Consider the following 20,338-nt stretch of genomic DNA (forward strand, 5'->3'; position numbering starts at 1 on the left):
AGTGCGCTCTCTTTCCAGGTTACACAGAAGCCGGTGGCACTGAGTCTGCAGGGGTGATACAGCCTTGAATATCTGTGTGTGTGTGTGTGTGTGTGTGTGTGTGTGTGTGTGTGTGTGTGTGTGTGTGTGTGTGTGTGTGTGTGTGTGTGTGTGTGTGTGTGTGTGTGTGTGTGTGTGTGTGTGTGTGTGTGTGTGTGTGTGTGTGTGTGTGTGTGTGTGTGCGTGCGTGCGTGCGTGCGTGCGTGCGTGTGTGAGAGAGAGTGAGAGTGAGTGTGTCTGTGGTGTGTGTGTGCATGTGCGCGCGCGTGTGCGGGTGTGCGCCTGCGTGCGTGCGTGCGTGCGTGTGTGTGAGTGAGTGTGTCTGTGGTGTGGGTGTGCGTGTACGCGTGCGTGTGTAACTGAGAGTATGGGAGAGTGAGTGAGTGAGTGAGTGAGTGAGTGAGTGAGTGAGTGAGTGAGTGAGTGAGTGAGTGAGTGAGTGAGTGAGTGAGTGAGTGAGTGAGTGAGTGAGTGAGTGAGTGAGTGGGTGAGTGGGTGAGTGGGTGAGTAGAGAGGAAGCGTGGAGAGGTAGAAGAAGTCAAAGAAAAAAACAGTGCTCTCATCAGCTTCCCTAAAGCCAAGGAGCCCAGTGTTAAAACTGCCTGTGTCTGTAATGGCTTATCTGGACTGAGGCCCTGGTCATCACACAGCCACATAGTACTCACGGACAGAGGAGATTCTGAGGGCCAACTTTGATTGGCAGTCCCTTGCACTGGTGAGTTACCTTCCAGGCCTTTCTCATTCAGTGTGATAGCGACAACCACAGGCCAGAGTAAAGGCCTAAGTATACTGTACTGTATGGCTGCAGGTGGACTACAGATTGTTTTCCCCCATCATCATATTAAAGTCACCTTTTAGCCGAGAACATGGAAGACTCTGGCCAGTCTGATGCTGTATGTCAGCCCATACAGATGAACTGATGCATACTTTCAGCTCTTCCATCATTGCAGTACGGCTTACGGTTATGTTCTGAGCTTCCTTACTGTATCATTTGTTGTGCTATAAGTAATGATCATATCAATGACCACATCACCTCCTCATCATTTAGTATGGTCACTGAAGTGTTTAGTTCCTTAAAAATGCTTTTGAGATCAAATCAAATACAATTTTAAAGCTATTTATGTATCTGAGAGTATTTCTCTGTCTATTGTTTTACTTGTCTGATACAATGCAGCTTCAAGGACTTCATCAGCAAATCCAATACACTATGTGCACACATTTATGCAAAACAGAATGTTAGATTATGGGCAGCTACTGACATGCACATTTGCGCCAGCCTTGAGCCTGGAGTCATTAAGGAATGAATACGGATTCACCTATTCCCAAAGCATCTCAGCTTCACAATATTCTCTCTGCCTCTCTTTCTTCCAGGGACTTGTCAGTGATGTTTCAGCCACTCACGTTTAGACGTTCACCTGAAGCCAAAGAGGCTAGCCTACTAACATACCGAGGCACTGTGTCAAAAAGATTGCACGTCTGTTCTTGCTCACTCTCTATTTCTCACTGTCTCTATCTCTCTCTCCCCCTCTCTCTCTCTCTCTCTTTCTCCCCCCCTCTCTCTCTTTCTCTTTCTCCCCCTCTCTCTCTCTCTTTCTTTTTCTCACGGTCTCTATCTCTTTCTCCCCCTCTCTCTCTCTCTCTTTCTCCCCCTCTCTCTCTTTCTCTTTCTCCCCCTCTCTCTCTCTCTCTTTCTTTTTCTCACGGTCTCTATCTCTTTCTCCCCCCCGCTCTCTCTCTTTCTCTTTCTCCCCCTCTCTCTCTCTCTTTCTTTTTCTCACGGTCTCTATCTCTCTCTCCCCCTCTCTCTCTCTCTCTCTTTCTCCCCCCTCTCTCTCTTTCTCTTTCTCCCCCTCTCTCTCTCTTTCTTTTTCTCACGGTCTCTATCTCTTTCTCCCCCCCTCTCTCTCTCTATCTCTTTCTCCCCCTCTCTCTCTCTTTCTCTTTCTCTTTCTCCCCCTCTCTCTCTCTTTCTCTTTCTCCCCCTCTCTCTCTCTTTCTGTTTCTCTCTCTCACTTTCCAGTTATTACTTGTTTCTTCTCGCCCTGGTTGGTTCATGTCAACGGCAGATATTGAATTTGGCTTTGGATTATTCTGACACATCGGCAGCCCAGGATTCAGGTATGGATAGATCCAGTTTTGCCACAGTTTGGCAACAAGAGATGGGAAAGAAATGATGATCTGAAACAGAAATTGTTAATCAATGGTGTTTTTCTACTGAGTGTCATGTGTTGTGAATGTCATTTCTCAGTTTTAGGGGACTTGAGATATTTCATTAGCTGTTGTACTTTTGACAAGAAGAGCTGATAAGGGTAAATATTTCAAATTCCATCTGAATTGAATTGCTATTGTGGTGTGCTGGAATAATAAGGAATAATGTGATAAAGCAATAAACTTATAATACAGTTGTGATAAAAATAGAATAGTTCATTACAAGATCCATGGAGATTTTGGATGTTAAAATCGTGTGTGATTTATGCCAGTTTTGAGGTCTGGGTAGACTAGTTGAACAGAGAGAAGGAAAAAAAACAATGGCTGAGTATGTTTGTCACAGAATTAGTGATGTGGGCAGTAAAGGTCAACAGGTCATTTCACTAACAGTCTTTAATACTCTCTCTCTCCCTATCCATCTCTAGTGTTGGGGAAGCTACTCTGAGAAGATAGTTTACCAAGGTACCAATTACTTCACACTGACAGAAGTTAAGCTACCCTAGAGCTACCCCTACGAAAAAGCAGTACACTACATCCAAACTACTTTGTGAACAATTATCAAATGTAAATCTGAAATGTCATAGACCAGGGTTCCCCAACTGGCAGCCCGCAGGCAATTTTTTGGGGGCCCCCAAGTAAAGAAAAAAGGGTAAAATAAATAAATATATATATATATATATATATATATATATATATATATATATATATATATATATATATATATATATGTGATTGTATACAAACGTAAGCAAGGTTTGAAATGTATTACGTGGAGTAGAAAAGGGGAACAAAAGAGCAGACTCAGACGAGGAGACTGGGATAAAGTAACCAAGGTATTTATTAAAACACAAGGGAGAGATGGAGTGCAGGTCAGGGGAAGCTCGGGCGGGTTGCTGGAAACCAGGTACGGAGGCTGAGGCTGGAGCGAGAGGGGTTGGGACAGGGTAAGCAGTTCCAGAGGGGAATCTAAAGGAGCAATAAGAGTGGGGAATCCAGGAAAGAGTAGCAGGATGTGGAGACGTGGGACTGGAGACAGGGACCAGAGTCAGAGTGAGCAGAACTGTAGCGGAGAGGAAAACAGGCACAACAGGATAACTGGATCTGAATAGTAACAAATGGCGAGCAACATAGACTGACTGAGCAGAGATTACGATCTGGCAGCGTGGAAGTGGCAGGGCTGAGTATTAGTAGAGGTCTTGATTATGGAACAGGTTGCAGCTGGTGGAGATCTGCTCTGACCCCAGCACACACACACACACACACACACACACACACACACACACACACACACACACACACACACACACACACACACACACACACACACACACACACACACACACACACACAGAGGGAAAGAGCACTGGGGGAGACAGCAGATCAAGGCGACACAGAATGAGCAGTAGGGGGCGTTGCAGGAGAAGATGTGACAAAATTATTACGTTTTAGTCAATTATATCGGTTTGGGCTTCTTGCGGTCAATTTGCGGTCTACAAATTATTAGTGATTATGTTCCAGCCCACTCAGGCAAAAATCGGCCTGTGGCTGAATCTAGATGATGATCCCTGTGTCATAGACTATAAATGGCAAGAACAGATCACTTTAGCCTATTAAACACGAAAACAATATTTCAAGTGACCATTAGGCAGGTCTGATGCTGGAAATGATTGGCTCCTTCAGCCAAAAAAAGTAGTGTGTACTTTCAGTAGTTACTGTAGCTACAACACTACATGGCAGCAAAAGAAAAGTTATACTGAAAAGACTACCTAGATTCGAATTTAGTTCAGCTACCACCAAGCTAATGCAAAATGTAGTTAAATTACTAGTTGAACTAGATGTAGTTCACTACTATCTCTCTCTCTCTCTCTCTCTCTCTCTCTCTCTCTCTCTCTCTCTCTCAGGTCTGTTTTCACTCTATGAGCAGATGTCAGTAGAGTATGGTTGTATCCTTCTAAACCTCCCAGTCGTTCCACACACAACCATGAATGAGTCAGTAGAATCCCCATCATCATCACAACCTGTGGACCAGGAACAGTCATTCCCCTGCCCTGCTGCCACAGCTCCTCGCAAACCATTCCAGCTCCAGGAGAGGTAGAGAGACATCCATGATAATAAACAGTACTGTCATTATATTTATTGAACAGAGTTCCTGACCTTTTGTCCTCTCTGTGGTTCCATACATCCTCAGACGGGGCTCCAATGTGTCCCTGGTGCTGGACGTGAACAGCCTCAGCCTGGGTGCGGTGGAGCCCTTGTGTTCCATCTCCACCCCCAGAGAGACCCTCCTCCACCTGCTGAGGACCTCAACACGCCCTCTGACCCCCTCTCAGCTGCAGGAGGCATCTGACGAGACCAGCAGGCTGAACTCAGAGTACCAGGTTAATATCTACTGTAACTGTACGTGCAGAGATTGACTGCATGTAGGATCAGGTGGAATCTGTAGCCTTAGCCTGTCCATTCTTTCCAACAGAAGATTCCTCCAAACTTCGTCATCCCTGCAGAGCTGGACATTCCAGGGCACGCCTTAAAAGACAGATTCAAGACCATACTGCCAAGTGAGTGCCTAAGTCATATGTGACGAAATAGCTGATAAATGCTGAAACACGCTGGCACCCAGGCAATGTAAACAGTATAATCATGTTAACCAGATCCTGAGACCCGTGTGTGTTTGAGAAACCCTGCAGCAGAGGAAGCGGGTGATACTGGGAGATACATCAATGCAAACTACATAAAGGTTAGAATCAGGCATTATTACAACCACAGCCTTTATTTATGCATTTTTGACACAACTGTGTCAAGCGAACTTAAAGTAAGAGTAATACAAAAGGTGAGGAGAAAGTCAAGAATACACACTGCACAGTGTATGTTAAAGTGGAAATCAGCAGTTGAAACTATAACAAAGCGTACTCGCCACCACTATTTTGCAAAAAAGCTGTGGGATGGGGCTGGAGAAATGTAACCACTCTCAAATTCATAGACAGAGCTATAGATGCAAGTACTGACCATCCATGAGATAACAAATTATAGTTTTAATCATGTTTTGAGTCTATACAGTGTATGTGTACATTTACTTTGTTTACAAACATGGGAGTAAAACAAGTTTATACTTTGGGTGCTATCTAGAACTTAAAAGGGTTCTTCGGCTGTCCCGATAGGAGGACACTTTAACTGTCCCGATAGGAGGACACTTTAACTGTCCCGATAGGAGGACACTTTAACTGTCCCGATAGGAGGACACTTTAACTGTCCCGATAGGAGGACACTTTAACTGTCCCGATAGGAGAACACTTTAACTGTCCCGATAGGAGGACACTTTAACTGTCCCGATAGGGGGACACTTTAACTGTCCCGATAGGAGGACACTTTAACTGTCCCGATAGGAGGACACTTTAACTGTCCCGATAGGAGGACACTTTAACTGTCCCGATAGGAGGACACTTTAACTGTCCCGATAGGGGGACACTTTAACTGTCCCGATAGGAGGACACTTTAACTGTCCCGATAGGGGGACACTTTAACTGTCCCGATAGGAGGACACTTTAACTGTCCCGATAGGAGGACACTTTAACTGTCCCGATAGGGGGACACTTTAACTGTCCCGATAGGAGGACACTTTAACTGTCCCGATAGGAGGACACTTTAACTGTCCCGATAGGAGGACACTTTAACTGTCCCGATAGGACACTTTAACTGTCCCGATAGGAGGACACTTTAACTGTCCCGATAGGGGGACACTCTAACTGTCCCGATAGGAGGACACTCTAACTGTCCCGATAGGAGGACACTTTAACTGTCCCGATAGGGGGACACTCTAACTGTCCCGATAGGAGGACACTAACTGTCCCGAAGGAGGACACTTTGAAGAACCATTTCTGGTGCCAGGTACTGTAGAACACTTTTGGTTCCAGGTAGAACCCTTTGGGGTTCCATGTATAACCTTTTCCTCGCCAAGTTCTACATGGAACCCAAAAGGGTTCTACCTGGAACCAAAAGTGTTCTACAGTACAACCAAAAAGGGTTCTCCTATGGGGACAGCGGAAGAACCCTTTTGGATCCCTTTTTCTAAGAGTGTACTACAGTTGGACTAAGCTCATGAGGCATTTATAAGTTATATTCTTCAAAAATCAATCCTACATATCACTCATTTATCAGTCCAAAAATGGATGCAGCAACTGTAGCTTGCCCCTTCAATGATGTAAAGAGTGATACGGTTGGTTTACGTGGGTGTATCATGTCAACCAAGGAAACCCACAGGAAGTCAAAGTGGAAACGAACGGCACAGCCTCAACTCTTGCTGTCTCCCACGCAGGGTTACAACGGTGCACCCAGTGCCTACATCGCCACCCAGGGCCCCATGCTCAACACTGTGCATGACTTCTGGGAGATGGTGTGGCAGGAGGGATCCACCAACATTGTCATGATCACCATGCTAAAGGAGAAGAACGAGGTGACAGGGATATGTCAATTTTATCCCACCTCCATAGCTTTCATCAATGGTTTCCGTTGACAGACATATTGATGTTTCCGTCTACAGTCTACAAAAAGGGTGTCCTGTTTTTCAGAAGTGCGAGCTTTACTGGCCAGAGAAGGACGGCAGCTATGGCAGATTTGAGGTCAGAGTGTCCATTGTGAAAGAATGTGATGGCTACACCATTCGAGATATGATTATACAGGTGAGATAGTAGGTTATTATCATCTGTAAAGTGTGAAGTAATGCCAGTCAAAGTGCCGGGTTACACCAGTTTTTAAAAATTCCGAACTTCTGAATGAATGATTGAATGAAAGAATGAACCACATAATTCACTAGCAACAATGTGTCTGACAGGTGGGCTCAGAGAACAGGCAGGTAAGACACTACTGGTACTCCACATGGCCAGACCACCAGACCCCAGACTGCACTGGGCCCCTGCTCAGACTGGTGGTGGATGTGGATGAACACAGGCAGTCCATACCCAGCCCAGGACCCACCATCGTCCACTGCAGGTCCCACTAGCACACCCCTTAACACGGGTTCTCATTAGCTATCAATATAATAAATGTGAAAGATCAAACAATGACGTAAGATAGAATGTCCTTGAAAAGAAAATAGCCCGTGGCTACTTGAACGGATCTCACTGACAGAGGATTTATACGTTGCGACACCTTAGGGAGGCTCCTTTCACATACCATGTCAGTCAGAATTAGGCTCCGAAATGATTCATGGTGAATGGCTTGAATTCACTTACTGACGGCAAAAGGTGAACGCTACGGAATTCTGTTTGTGTTGTGCTATACAGTATCATTTACAAGTGGACTGTGTATTTCTGGTAGATACTGTATCAGAAAGACTGAGGTATAAATACATTGTATGACAGACGTTTGAATGTTACAGCTCTATTTGACATGATCTCGTGGGCTCTGTCTTGCAGTGCAGGGATTGGCAGAACAGGTTGTTTCATCGGCAGCAGCATTGGATGCCTACAGCTGCAACACACTAGTAAGGCTGATGTGCTTCGGATCGTCTGTAAGCTACGCCTGGACAGGTACAAGCCACTACACACTTTGGCCATCCGCCCTGCTTCTGGTAGTAACCTGTTGCCTAGTCACCTTACCCCTATACATGTCTACCTCCATCACTCCACTATCCCTGCACATGTAAATATGCTATTGAAACTAATTTTTTAAATCTTTCCTGTATATAGTATGCTTACTTACTTAATTGAGTATTTCATATTTATTATTCTTATTTCTCGTATTTTTTCTTTATTTCTAGTAATACAGTGTTATTGACTAGTGCATTATGGGCTTTGAGTTCGCAAGAAAGGCATTTCACTGTACTTGTGCATGTGACATTAAAACTTGAAACTAAAGTGACAAGCAAATGTAAACCAAACTCTGTTACTTATCACATGAACTATCAAGTGAGCACTTTGGTTTAAACACAGCATTTGATATTTATTTTGAGTTATGAAAAAACTTTTTGGGGATGCTGCCCTAAACGATGCTTCTCCCTCACTCTCTCCACCTCTGTGTTTTTAGGGGTGGTATGATCCAGACCAGTGAGCAGTACCAGTTCCTGTACCTCACCCTGGCTCAGTACAGTAGGCAGCTGGGGAACACAGACAGTGGCTCAGAGAGCCCTGTCCCCATCCAGACCATTAAAACCACGGGGACATGCGGTGACAGAGAAAGCCCAGCTAAAACTTGATATTTCCGCATGGGGGAATAAGCTCCTGGAAATCTGTGTCCATCTCATCCTCTTGACCGTGACATTGATTGTGGCATTTTGATGGGCATGTGATGTGGTACTCACCACACCATGCAGTTAGAATTTTACTGAACGTCATTAGTATTAATATTGTCCATATTTGCTACCATGATAATAAAAAACAAGTATTATGCATAATGTCCTTGGCTCTAATTAGACCTAATTGCAGTTCACTTGACATGCTGAAGAATAAATACATATAGTAGATAAATACGTGTATTATTATTTGATGCTTTTCCAGGTTCCAGGTTTATTTCATCATTGATCAATACATGGTGATATGTAGAACAGAAAATAAATACACAAGAGCTACGGTAATGTTCCTTCTCTCCAGCAGAGGGCAAGTCTCGGGAAAGCAGAGCCTCATTTGCGCTGAGTACCCTCTTTATCGAGCACTCCTCTCTCTACGTGATTCTGAAACCCCACTCAATGAGGAAGAACAACCCTTATTGGAAAATACAGACAGGGAGGAAAGAGGAATAGTAAACAAGGCAGATAACTGACAAAAAAAATCAAATAATATAGCCAACACGTGCGCGCAAAACAGATTATTTAGCGAGTATTCATTACAGGCACGCTATTCGTTCTGTACGTAACGTTACTGTGTTGCCACTGCACGCTAGATAGCGCCAGCTAGGGAACTTGTAACTCACGTTAGCTAGCTGGCTAGCAAGCTCCCTTTCCCAGTAGTAGCAGTGCCATCACAACGCTCCCAGAATGATCGCTTTGATCAACAAGCTCCTTGACTGGTTTAAAGCACTATTTTGGAAGGAGGAGATGGAGTTGACTTTGGTGGGACTACAGTATTCGGGAAAGACAACCTTCGTGAACGTGATTGCGGTACGGTCCATCATTTATTCCTGTCCTCTGACCTGCTGATGTGTCCTTGTTGAACAGATCGAGATGTCTGCTCGTGTGCTCCACCAACGCAAGAGCTTGCTATCTCAGCAGTTAGATAGCGTTAGCTAGCTTCTGTTGTTATATCCATTTTGTATCACGTTAGCTAGCGACGTCTCGATGACAATTTAAATGTCGGCTTTAGCGAGGAAGCTAACGTGTGTCGTTGCTGACATATACGGGCGCTGATGATGACCCTAGCTCTGTTCGCTTAACGACAGCATGCACATGAGGCATGCAGTAGTGCAACCACACCGTGCGTGACCTGTGGAAACGGACACTACTCGCCTATCATCATCCCCCCCATCACACACGTGTATGTCCTGACAGTTCACTTGTGCACAGTGCATTCAATCGTATTTCCCTTTCATGAAATTACTAGGGTCAGTTTTATGAGCGACAGGATCATATTTCACAATTTAAATCCTAGCAATATTACAGACAGTATTTGCCAGGTGATTTCATTTAACTTAATCTGTAACCCACCTCTATTCTTAACCCCTTGCAGTCTGGCCAGTTCAGTGAAGACATGATTCCCACAGTGGGCTTCAACATGAGGAAAATCACCAAGGGAAACGTCACCATTAAGGTCAGTACATTGCCAGGTCAAGGACAGGGGTCAGGCCACTTAATGGTCATACTTGATTCATCACTTGGTTACTCCAGCGAGAGGAGAGTTAAGTATTTAGGGGGATCTTGGATGGGCTCTCGGATTGACTGTGACTCACTGAAGCTATTTTATTAATTGTGAAAAGTGTAAAATGGATTAGCTTCACAGTATCAAGGCTGTATTGATGTTTTGATCCCTTGCTTTTCTAGCTGTGGGATATTGGCGGTCAGCCTCGATTCAGGAGTATGTGGGAGCGATACTGCCGAGGAGTCAGTGCCATCGTGTGAGTAACAGCATTGACTCAGTCATGCCTCCTACCCCTTGTGGTGGGGGTGGTCAATTATATTGGTTGCCCATTTCAAATAAGGATATTTATTCAACCTTTTGAAACCATATCATTTTAAAGGTACATGGTTGATGCAGCTGATCCAGAGAAAATTGAGGCCTCTAAGAATGAACTACACAACTTGTTGGACAAGCCCCAGCTCCAGGGTATTCCCGTGAGTACCCCATACAGAACTGGCTGATCTAATAGCTACAGTAGTGGGCCTAATTGCTTCAATTTCCTCGTGTGGTCCTCTAGCTCTGTTGGTAGAGCATGGTCGCTTGCAATGCAGGTTAGTGGGTTGGATTCCTGGGACCACCCATACGTAACATGTATGCACTCATGACTAAGTAGCTATGGACAAAAGCGTCTGCTCAATGGCCTATATTCATATTACTTTGACTTTGTCCAACTCTCCATATTGTTTCCCCCTCACAGGTTCTTGTCTTGGGGAACAAGCGAGATCTTCCTGGGTCGCTTGATGAGAAAGAGCTGATTGAGAGGATGTAAGCACCAGCTGTGTGTGTGTGTGTGTGTGTGTGTGTGTGTGTGTGTGTGTGTGTGTGTGTGTGTGTGTGTGTGTGTGTGTGTGTGTGTGTGTGTGTGTGTGTGTGTGTGTGTGTGTGTGTGTGTGTGTGTGTGTGTGTGTGTGTGTGTGTGTGTGTGTGTGTGTGTGTGTGAATGAGTGATCCTCATGGCTGTTCTGTGATCCACAGGAACCTCTCAGCCATCCAGGACAGAGAAATCTGCTGTTACTCTATCTCTTGCAAGGAAAAGGACAACATTGGTCAGTATCTGACGACTTTATGACTTGTTATTTCCTGTTTTCTTATTTATTTCATTGCATTTTAAACTTCTGTTATTTTACCCCCAGATATAACACTACAGTGGCTGATCCAGCACTCCAGAACCAAGCGGAGCACTTCATGAGAACCTCATCTCACGGTCACAGCCCTGAGACCGCCCCACAGGCCTGCACAGGTCCCTTAAACCCTGTCCTCTATCCTCCCAAGCTTGTCCATTCTCCCCCTATTTTCTTTGGGTGGCCCTCTCTTGCCAAGACTCCTTGCCTGATTCCACTCTCCTGAAGAGAGCCTGGAAACGTTTTACTTGCACTGTTCATTTTCTTTTTTGTAATATAATAATTATTGTAGTGACATATGACCTCTGATGGATAAAGTGGTACTTAGCTGCCCTGAAAAATGAAAAAAAAAAGATAATTGTGTTCATATTTCATACTTCATCGTCTCTGTTGATGTTGAGGTTCATATTCAACTGATCCGGAGACAGGGCGGAGTACTGTACGTAACCTCTGATCCCAATAGGTAGAAAAGACTATGGACTCTGAACACTGCATCAATTTACAGCCCCAAAGTCAAGTTTAGAACGCTGATATCAAATCTGAAACAATATAAGACTCAGGCCATAGTCTTATCACTTCCCAATGTCGGTGCTCAACTGAAATGGTACTGTATATGCATGTACCTGTTTTGAAGGGGGAGCATTACACCATTTGATTGAAATACTTGGAGTGTGTACAAGTATCTCCGCCTCTCATTTTTGAAAGGCTAATGGTAGGTGTTGTTAAAGAGTACCCTTGACGTAATCTCTATTGTCAATATATATCTATATATACATTTGCGTGATATGTCGTCATCTCTGTCTGTCGCCCAGACACCTTTCTGTTACTTTAGAAACAGCAGACAGGGTTTCTTTAAACTAAGCAACCTGGCCTTTTTACATTTTCATAGGCCATGTCTATGGTCAAGCATCATCTGCAACACATGGTTTATAAACAAAATATATATTTATTGATTTTTGCATATTCTTTCCCCTTTCTTACCATTAATTTATGTAATAGCTCATTTCCAACCAGTAATGTACAGATACTACTTGGCCAGTTTTTGTCTCATCACGAGTCATGAATAACCCCATTATAAAATGTCAAATCTGTTATTTGGTGACTGTTGATAAAGAAGTCCACTCGATAAATTGAGATTGTACAGGTGCCACTAACGGTGAAGGTTTCTATCTAATTTTGTATAAACTAAACTTACATGTCTATGAATTATTCTGCTTCCTACATTGCCAAAATTACCTAAGTCATTTTTGATTATTGACAACCCGCAGCAAAATATCTTTACTTATTTGTTTGCATGCTTAGGCTTAAGTATTTGTGGGACCTTTGAGAATGAACTAAAAATGGTTATTTTTTATGGCAAATAATAGTAAATACTGTATCTGGTTTAACCTGTTTGTACATTGTTTCAATTAAATTGATGATTGTGTATAATACTAACTAAAAACAATGGTGAAAACAACTTCATACATGCTCTGCAGAATTCATATGGTTATTGTTGCCAAACAATACAGAATCTCACTGTAGCTTTGGGTTGTTGGGATGATGGTTGGTGCTTTCCATGTGATGTTGTCTGTCTGTTTTGTGTGTATGAAGGAGGCAATGTGGGAAAAAGTTAGTGTTTCTGTTGCTCTCAGTAAAGGTCCATGCCACGGCACTCGTCACAACCCGAGGGGAAGGTTGTGACGAGGTTGCAATCACTTCAGTCAATGAGGAAAAATAGCAGTGACACCGCCAACTTTGACCTCTTACCATATATAAACTCAGCAAAAAAAAAGAAACGTCCCCTTTTCAGGACCCTGTCTTTCAAAGATCATTTGTAAAAATCCAAATAACTTCACAGATCTTCATTGTAAAGGGTTTAAACACCATTTCCCATGCTTGTTCAATGAACCCTAAACAATTCATTAACGTGCACCTGTGGAACGGTCGTTAAGACACTAACAGGCAATTAAGGTCCGTTATGAAAACTTAGGACACTAAAGAGGCCTTTCTACTGACTCTGAAAAACACCAAAAGAAAGATTCCCAGGGTCCCTGCTCATCTGCGTGAACATGCCTTAGGCATGCTGCAAGGAGGCATGAGGACTGCAGATGTGGCCAGGGCAATAAATTGCGATGTCCGTACTGTGAGACGCCTAAGACGGTGCTCTTCACTGACGAGTCGCGGCTTTGTCTCACAAGGGGTGATGGTCGGATTCACGTTTATCGTCGAAGGAATGGGTGTTACACCGAGGCCTGTACTCTGGAGCGGGATCGATTTGGAGGTGGAGGGTCCGTCATGATTTGGGGCGGTGTGTCACAGCATCATCATCGGACTGAGCTTGTTGTCATTGCAGGCTATCTCAACGCTGTGCGTTACAGGGAAGACATCCTCCTCCCTCATGTGGTACCCTTCCTGCAGGTTCATCCTGACATGACCCTCCAGCATGATAATGCCACCAGCCATACTGCTCATTCTGTGTGTGATTTCCTGCAAGACAGGAATGTCAGTGTTCTGCCATGGGCAGCGAAGAGCCCGGATCTTAATCCCATTGTGCACATCTGGGACCTGTTGGATTGGAGGGCTAGGGCCCCCAGAATAGTCTGAGAACTTGCAAGTGCCTTGGTGGAAGAGTGGTGTAACATCTCACAGCAAGAGCTAGCAAATCTGGTGCAGTCTATGAGGAGGAGATACACTGCAGTACTTAATGCAGCTGGTGGCCACACCAGATACCGATTGTTACTTTTGATTTTGACCCCCCCTCCCTTTGTTCAGGGACACATTTTTCCATTTCTGTTCGTCACATGTCTGGAACTTGTTCAGTTTGTCTCAGTTGTTGAATCTTGTCATGTTCATACAAATATTTACACATGTTAAGTTTGCTGAAAATAAACGCAGTTGACAGTGAGTGGACGTTTCTTTTTTTGATGAGTTCATGTGTGTGTGTGTGTGTGTGTGTGTGTGTGTGTGTGTGTGTGTGTGTGTGTGTGTGTGTGTGTGTGTGTGTGTGTGTGTGTGTGTGTGTGTGTGTGTGTGTGTGTGTGTGTGTGTGTGTGTAAAGGATTTCCTCAAGGGAAGATCCAAGCCTACCAACATTAAGCAAGTATTGTGAACAGCAGGGGGCAGTAGCTTCCCAGTCACAGGTCCTTTCTGGGTGATTGAGAGTAGACTAAGGCAGTCATACCCTCAAAACTATTCTGAACGCATACATGGTATACATTTGTATGTCTGTGGTTTACACTACTTCAGATCTGGTTTCTATCGCATTATAATGAGCATTCTGAGGGACATTTTGTAATGATAGAAGGTTGTGCATTAGAATGGACGTTTGGCAGGATTCATGGTTAATAACCTCAGGGCTGTCACATTGAGATGATCTACTTCTGCAGTATTTAGCCTAGCAGCATGGTGAGCAGGCTACTATGTTGCATCGTTATATTGTTCTGTCTGCTGCACACAATGCTGCCCTGTGGGGAAGTTAATACCACTGACTGGCACTTTTACTTTAAAATAATTGATTTTAGAGATCTGTTGTCACTGTGTATTTTTTTCTCTGTGTATTTAACTATGCAAAAATGGCCATTTTACATTTAGTCAAACGCTGGTATGGAAGAGAGATTTGTAAACTAAGAACTCTACACCTAAAACAGCAGTTAGGCTCTAACATGCTTACACGACACAATTAAGGGGATTTCTTTCTAACCCCACAACACAATCTTTCTCACACCCTTTCGCAGAACTGATTTTCAACAAGTGCGTGAAGCCTTTGTGTATGGCAAATCTCACCTCAATCCAAATAAGTTGGATTGAGGTGTTTTGGAGGGCTTCCCAATCACCCAGACCCCAAATAGGGGAGTAATTGTGGGTACCAGAGAGGTGCTATGGAAGTGGTGATCTCAGAATGGCCAGACTAAAGCTGAAAATAAGTTACTTCCCTCTCTACTCTCCTCTGGGTTTAACCGCCATTGGCCATGAATACAAACGAGTTGTGACAAGTTCTGTTTTTGTCTCTCCTTGGCATCACAGCACAATATAATGAGGCTGACCAGGACTTCCTGTCCAGAGAGAACAAGGTGGTCCGGTGGCTATAGAAGCCTGGGGTCCGGAGCGGGCCGGTGTGTGTGTGTGTGGCCGTTCGTGCTCAGGATCTGCGCCAATCTCTCTGATTCAGATCAGTTTGTGTTTCTCGGAAGGGCCAAGGCCTCTGCCTTGTCAGGCCTCTGCCATGACAACAGGGGTGAATGGTTCTGAGAGCTCCCCCCCACCCTCGTCAGTATTCCCACAGAACAAAACAAACACTGTTCCCGCATCAGGGGGAGGTGAGGCAGCTCTGTGTTCATAAGTGGGGACATTCAGGGCATATTAGTCTGTGTTCACTGAGCCAACCCAAAGAGGACATGCAGCATGAGAGAGAGACACACTCTCTCTCCTCTCTCACTCAATGACATAGGCTTACATACAGAATTGCCTCTCACCATACAAAAAACATTCACATGCAGTCACATATTCACACGGAGAGTGTCTGAGACAGCCATGAGAGCCATTCACAGTCTGAAAACAATCACGCATTCTCATACACACCTTTTAAACCAAGACGTTTTGTTACCAACTTTAGCATGCCGCCAACGTCATTTAAATATCTGAACGGTATTGTCGGCAACAAAGCCTGTATGTTTATTTATGCCAACTGAGCTAGTCGTGATTGTGGTAATATGTTTCAAAGTCTTGCCAACTCAGTTTAAATGTCCCCTATCATCTTACCTACTTTGGCACATATTAAATCATGGTCATTTTATTGTTGCTCTCCGACATCAACTTGTCATTGTTATTATGAAAAAGCATAATCAAAGCGTCAGTCTGCATGCAGCAGCCTGGTCAAAATAGCAACGTTACCTGCTCTATTTTTTGCAACGGTCGCAACAATAAGGTCAAAGTTGAATTTCTCTTTCTCAATTGCCACCTAAGTAATGGCTATATTAGGGCTTGGTGACATGATCATTTTCTGATGGATGGGCTAGGTTCAATCAGAGATCACCGCCACAATGAAACTCAAGAAAACCTTATTGGAAAGCATGTCAAAGATCACCTGTAAGCCAATAGGGCCTACCAATAACCAATGGTGATTGACTTAGAAGTCAGTGGGAATCTACAGAGACAGTCTGGTTCCTTAAAATATGCACTGATTGACAGGGTTAGACAGAGGAGGGTGTTCTGTCGGGGGGTTGACCTCTTTAGAGTTTGTGTGTGTGTGTGTGTGTGTGTGTGTGTGTGTGTGTGTGTGTGTGTGTGTGTGTGTGTGTGTGTGTGTGTGTGTGAGAGAGAGTGAGAGAGAGAGAGAGTGTGAGAGAGAGAGAGAGAGAGAGAGAGAGAGAGAGAGAGAGAGAGAGAGAGAGAGAGAGAGAGAGAGAGAGAGAGAGAGAGAGAGAGAGAGAGAGAGAGAGAGGTGCTGGACCCTCATTAGCAGTGAGCACAGAGCTCTTCAGCTCCCCTGGCCACTAATGACTGCACAGTTAACAGTCCCTTCTCTGTTTCCTTAATGAAGCCACCAACACAAATCAACAGACAGCCCCTGCCACAACATCCAACGCCAGTCCACTAATATACAAGGACTGAGGCAGAGGGACGGTTTATGAAGCACTTCAACAGGTGAAGAAACAGAATGAGTCATCCAGGATGAAAGGTTCAATGTACATGATGACATAGCGAGCTGGCATCACAAGCAGAAATAGGATAGAAGGTATCAACATAGATCAGATCATATGCACTTGTAGCAAGCAGAGATCGTGGCTCATTTGATTGAAAAGAACATGACTGAATACTTTATGAAACTATTTCAGTTTTGCCCTGCATTGTCCGATTACTGAAAACATGTTAAGCAAGAAGTCATTGTGGAGAAATCATTGGTATTATATTTGTGAAACACCAAAGACAAGTGTGCAGAAATGTAAATGGACCTATTTTCTGCCACTGCCAGCGTGTGTTATTTGTGTGCAAGCTTGTAATACTGTAATACTGTAATACTTATTTCCAAGGATTTATGGTATGTTGCCTGTAAAAACAATTGGGCAATGTTTATGATCCCCTTTCAAACAGCCCCGTCTTACCTCTTTCTTGTCGGCATTACTTCGGTGGCAATTGAGAAATAGAAATTCAACTTTGACCTTAGCCCTTGTCCGTCTCCATTTAAAAACAAAAGTGAAATAAAACAAACTATAAACATTTCTATATCATTTATTTTCCTTCTATCCTTCACCACAACACGAGAGAACATGCAGCAGCACCCCATGTTGATTTGGACAGTTAAAACCCCTTGTTTCCAGGGGAACCGGGCAGGGTGAGAAAATGGTGGAAAGCCTGCCCGGCTTTGGCCAGTCTGCAATACACGTGAATTTTGGGACGGTAACCTGGCAACTCAACTGTAGTAACAGGGCATTGATATTCAGAATGTAGGGTTCCATCGGCCCCTGGAGAACAAGGATACCCTTATGAGAGCAGCTCTGCTGCTGCCCAAAGCCTGTATCAGTGAGAGGACAAATATGCTCCAGCTCAGGGGGACAACCCCATTATTGAGTTTCAGATGGTCAATGGGATGCTCAGTCAAGCACTAATCACCCAACACCCCTCTAGGAGAAAAATGACAAGAGCTGACAAATTATAAACCTTTATTGGATAAATTAACAACACTACAGCCAGATTTACATCTCAGAACCATTTTTTCTCTTATTCACAAAATGAGGTGACTTCTCTCTTGACCTTCTTTCAACCGGTTGATAACCTTGACCTCTGTACAGTGACTTTTCATGATGATCTCGTCAAATATTTATTATTCACAGCACTTTGATGGAAATTACTACGTCTTAACCATCCCTCTTGATTATTAATAAAACTCAAAGTAATAATGTATACAGTGATACGGGATGGCTAAAGATGAATTATCTCCGTCTGGAGTTGGGGGGGGGGGGGGGCATGAAGAAAATTCTATGGCACACTTGTCTGTGTTGGCTAGTGAGAGAACACACATTGTTTAACAGATATGTAAATAGGCTGTGACATCAAAAATAATTATCTCAGTGCCCCACACTGAGGCTCCAAGGGAATGTTAGTTAGTCAAACCTATCATAATAATCTAACATAATACTCCGTTTATCTTGATCTAATAATCCGTAGGATGAAAACATTGGGGTGACACTTCTACAAAGATATTAAATGGAGCTCTTCTCCTAATCTGCACTTAGTCAGTCTTAACTTCCTGTAAAATGAACCACCTTAAAACTGGATGGGGTGTGGTCTCTATTTGGAGAGAACATCAAAAGGAGAGACATTGCAGACTTTAAAGGTACAGAGAAGGTGGCACTGACAATGGTCCCAGTCCTCTGACTAATAACACTGAAAACAAAAGGCGTGTCCATGGAGAGGTCCAGCATCTGATCCCTGTGTGGTGGGACTGGGGAGGAAAGGGGGTGAGGTTGAGGTTGGAATGTCCACTGCTGAAAGGTGAGTTGTTTTGTTACCACATCTAATCAGGTTAGGTGACAGGATGGAAAGAAAAGGCAGGCAGGAGAAGCCAGTTCAGCTGGACCCGCTGATTGACAGGATGGTGGAGCTGTCCTTGGCTTTGTCAAAGAAGATGGAGGATGTGCTCTTGAGTTTGGCCTCGGTGCCAGGGGAAGAGGAACTGCCGGTTTGGCACTCCTCACAGCAGCAGCAGCAGCAGTCCATGAAGGCCTGGCCCAGGGACTTACAGAGGCACAACAGCAGCACCGGCGTCACCGACGACTTGAAGAACAAGAAAAACTGGTTGATGAGGGCCAGTAGGGTGGCGGTGTCATCAGAGATGGGCATGGCGGTGTAGGCCAGAACGATGTTGCACACGTTCTCTGGCAGGGCGCAGATGCCGTAGACCACGGCCAGGGCCATCACGGTGCAGTTGAGCTGGCGCTCCACCTGTTGACTGTGTTGTATCTTCTGCTTCTTGGAGGGGGAGCGCTCCTCCAGACGCTCAGGGATACCGTCATTGGACACGTGGCAGGTGGCCAGCTGGCACAGCAGGGTGAAGACTACGGGCAGGCAGAAGTAGCAGCCAAAGTACCACCACATGCGGCACTCGTGGTAGTTGATGACCAGGGCGTAGATGGACTCGGGGAGGTTGGAGGTGGGGTTCATGGTGCAGGAGTCCATCAACGCCCCTGTGGCTGGAGACACGGCCTGGCTGAGTTGCCATAGGAGCAGCTCTGGGGCCGCCAGCACCATGGAACCAACCCAGATGACCAGCAGCTTGGCCAGGACGGACTGACAGCGCTCCACCCGACGGGTCTTGGGCTGGGAGCTAGTGGTAGCATTAAAGCGGTCGATACCCAGGGCACACAGGCTGAAGGAAGTCACCCCTAGGGAAGTCACCTAGAAGGATAAATGGAGTTAAACTTGTTAGCTATGCTAGAATTTTCATGGTGTGCTGTTGCTTCTGCAAAATCCTTACTGCAGATGGTTCTTTTGTATGACAGTTATGATCTGTTGACCTACAAATGTGGGTGGAATGAGGGAAACGTTTTCACACCTTGCACACGCCATTTATTAACACAGCATTATTTTAGAGCAGAATGTCACTGGAACTAGAAATATCCCATTAAGACTCTGAACCCATCACTCATAAATGACCCGTCACAGAGAACAGATCAAAGGCAGGATCACTGGCCATTTCAATTAGACAACAGTTTCAACATGGAAGGAGTCTTTCCAACCTGCTACATGAGCTGTAGAGATGTAAAAGTATTAGTTTAAATTGTAGTTTGACATGATAAAATTGTACACAAAATGCATGGCTTACATACAACTATGTAATTTACCATACAATTGTACTATAAATATTACATTGGTAAAAGTTTTAAACATTTACAACATTTTACATTTCAAAACACTATGTGGCCCATAAACATTACTCAACCCATACGTTTATTTTACTGGCTGATTTGCAACAATGTCATAAATCAGATCATAGCCATGCTCATTAATCACTTTCATACAGGGCCACAGTGATTCCACCATGGCGCGGGGGGGGGGGGGAATCAAACCCACCTCCATATATGGTACCACTCTGCATGAGATGTCCCCCAGCAGCCTCTTATTGGTGAGCTCATTGAAGACCACCACAGGTAAACAGAAGCAGAGCACCAG

The 20,338-nt window shown here is 44.4% G+C and overlaps 3 protein-coding genes across 3 annotated transcripts in view; 2 read left to right on the forward strand and 1 right to left on the reverse strand.

The window, feature by feature from the left end:
• The first annotated feature begins 1,957 nt into the window (after positions 1 to 1,957).
• LOC124021999 (tyrosine-protein phosphatase non-receptor type 7-like) lies at positions 1,958 to 8,622 on the forward strand. The gene is made up of 12 exons (XM_046337059.1): positions 1,958 to 2,157; positions 2,288 to 2,348; positions 2,673 to 2,709; positions 4,149 to 4,338; positions 4,436 to 4,625; positions 4,718 to 4,802; positions 4,896 to 4,981; positions 6,557 to 6,694; positions 6,810 to 6,920; positions 7,073 to 7,230; positions 7,656 to 7,769; positions 8,266 to 8,622. Exons 4-12 carry the CDS (start codon positions 4,172 to 4,174, stop codon positions 8,432 to 8,434), a joined length of 1,218 nt encoding a protein of 405 aa, XP_046193015.1. The 5' UTR covers positions 1,958 to 2,157; positions 2,288 to 2,348; positions 2,673 to 2,709; positions 4,149 to 4,171; the 3' UTR covers positions 8,435 to 8,622.
• Positions 8,623 to 8,892: 270 nt separating this feature from the next.
• Positions 8,893 to 12,576, forward strand: LOC124022011 (ADP-ribosylation factor-like protein 8A). Its single transcript, XM_046337069.1, has 7 exons — positions 8,893 to 9,334; positions 9,900 to 9,980; positions 10,211 to 10,284; positions 10,408 to 10,501; positions 10,765 to 10,832; positions 11,043 to 11,113; positions 11,201 to 12,576. Exons 1-7 carry the CDS (start codon positions 9,212 to 9,214, stop codon positions 11,254 to 11,256), a joined length of 567 nt encoding a protein of 188 aa, XP_046193025.1. The 5' UTR covers positions 8,893 to 9,211; the 3' UTR covers positions 11,257 to 12,576.
• Positions 12,577 to 17,812: 5,236 nt separating this feature from the next.
• The window catches only part of LOC124022022 (G-protein coupled receptor 37-like 1), a 3,358-nt gene continuing 832 nt past the window's right edge, over positions 17,813 to 20,338 (reverse strand). Inside the window, exons 1-2 of the mRNA XM_046337078.1 lie at positions 20,240 to 20,338; positions 17,813 to 19,564 (exon numbers count right to left, since the gene is read on the reverse strand). The exon at positions 20,240 to 20,338 is cut by the window's right edge and continues 832 nt beyond it. Coding sequence (XP_046193034.1) covers positions 18,737 to 19,564; positions 20,240 to 20,338 — 927 coding nt within the window. The 3' untranslated portion in view covers positions 17,813 to 18,736. The remainder of the gene's footprint in view (positions 19,565 to 20,239) is intronic.

This window comes from Oncorhynchus gorbuscha, linkage group LG03 (assembly GCF_021184085.1).
Source record: "Oncorhynchus gorbuscha isolate QuinsamMale2020 ecotype Even-year linkage group LG03, OgorEven_v1.0, whole genome shotgun sequence".
NCBI lineage: Eukaryota > Metazoa > Chordata > Actinopteri > Salmoniformes > Salmonidae > Oncorhynchus > Oncorhynchus gorbuscha.

Coding starts and splice junctions, on each gene's coding strand:
- LOC124021999 (XM_046337059.1), top strand. CDS start 4,172: ATGTCAGTAGAGTATGGTTGTATCCTTCTAAACCTCCCAGTCGTTCCA. Junction 4,626..4,717: donor GGCTGAACTCAGAGTACCAG/GTTAATATCTAC, acceptor TCTTTCCAACAG/AAGATTCCTCCAAACTTCGT. Junction 6,695..6,809: donor TGCTAAAGGAGAAGAACGAG/GTGACAGGGATA, acceptor CCTGTTTTTCAG/AAGTGCGAGCTTTACTGGCC.
- LOC124022011 (XM_046337069.1), top strand. CDS start 9,212: ATGATCGCTTTGATCAACAAGCTCCTTGACTGGTTTAAAGCACTATTT. Junction 9,335..9,899: donor CCTTCGTGAACGTGATTGCG/GTACGGTCCATC, acceptor AACCCCTTGCAG/TCTGGCCAGTTCAGTGAAGA. Junction 10,833..11,042: donor AAAGAGCTGATTGAGAGGAT/GTAAGCACCAGC, acceptor TGTGATCCACAG/GAACCTCTCAGCCATCCAGG.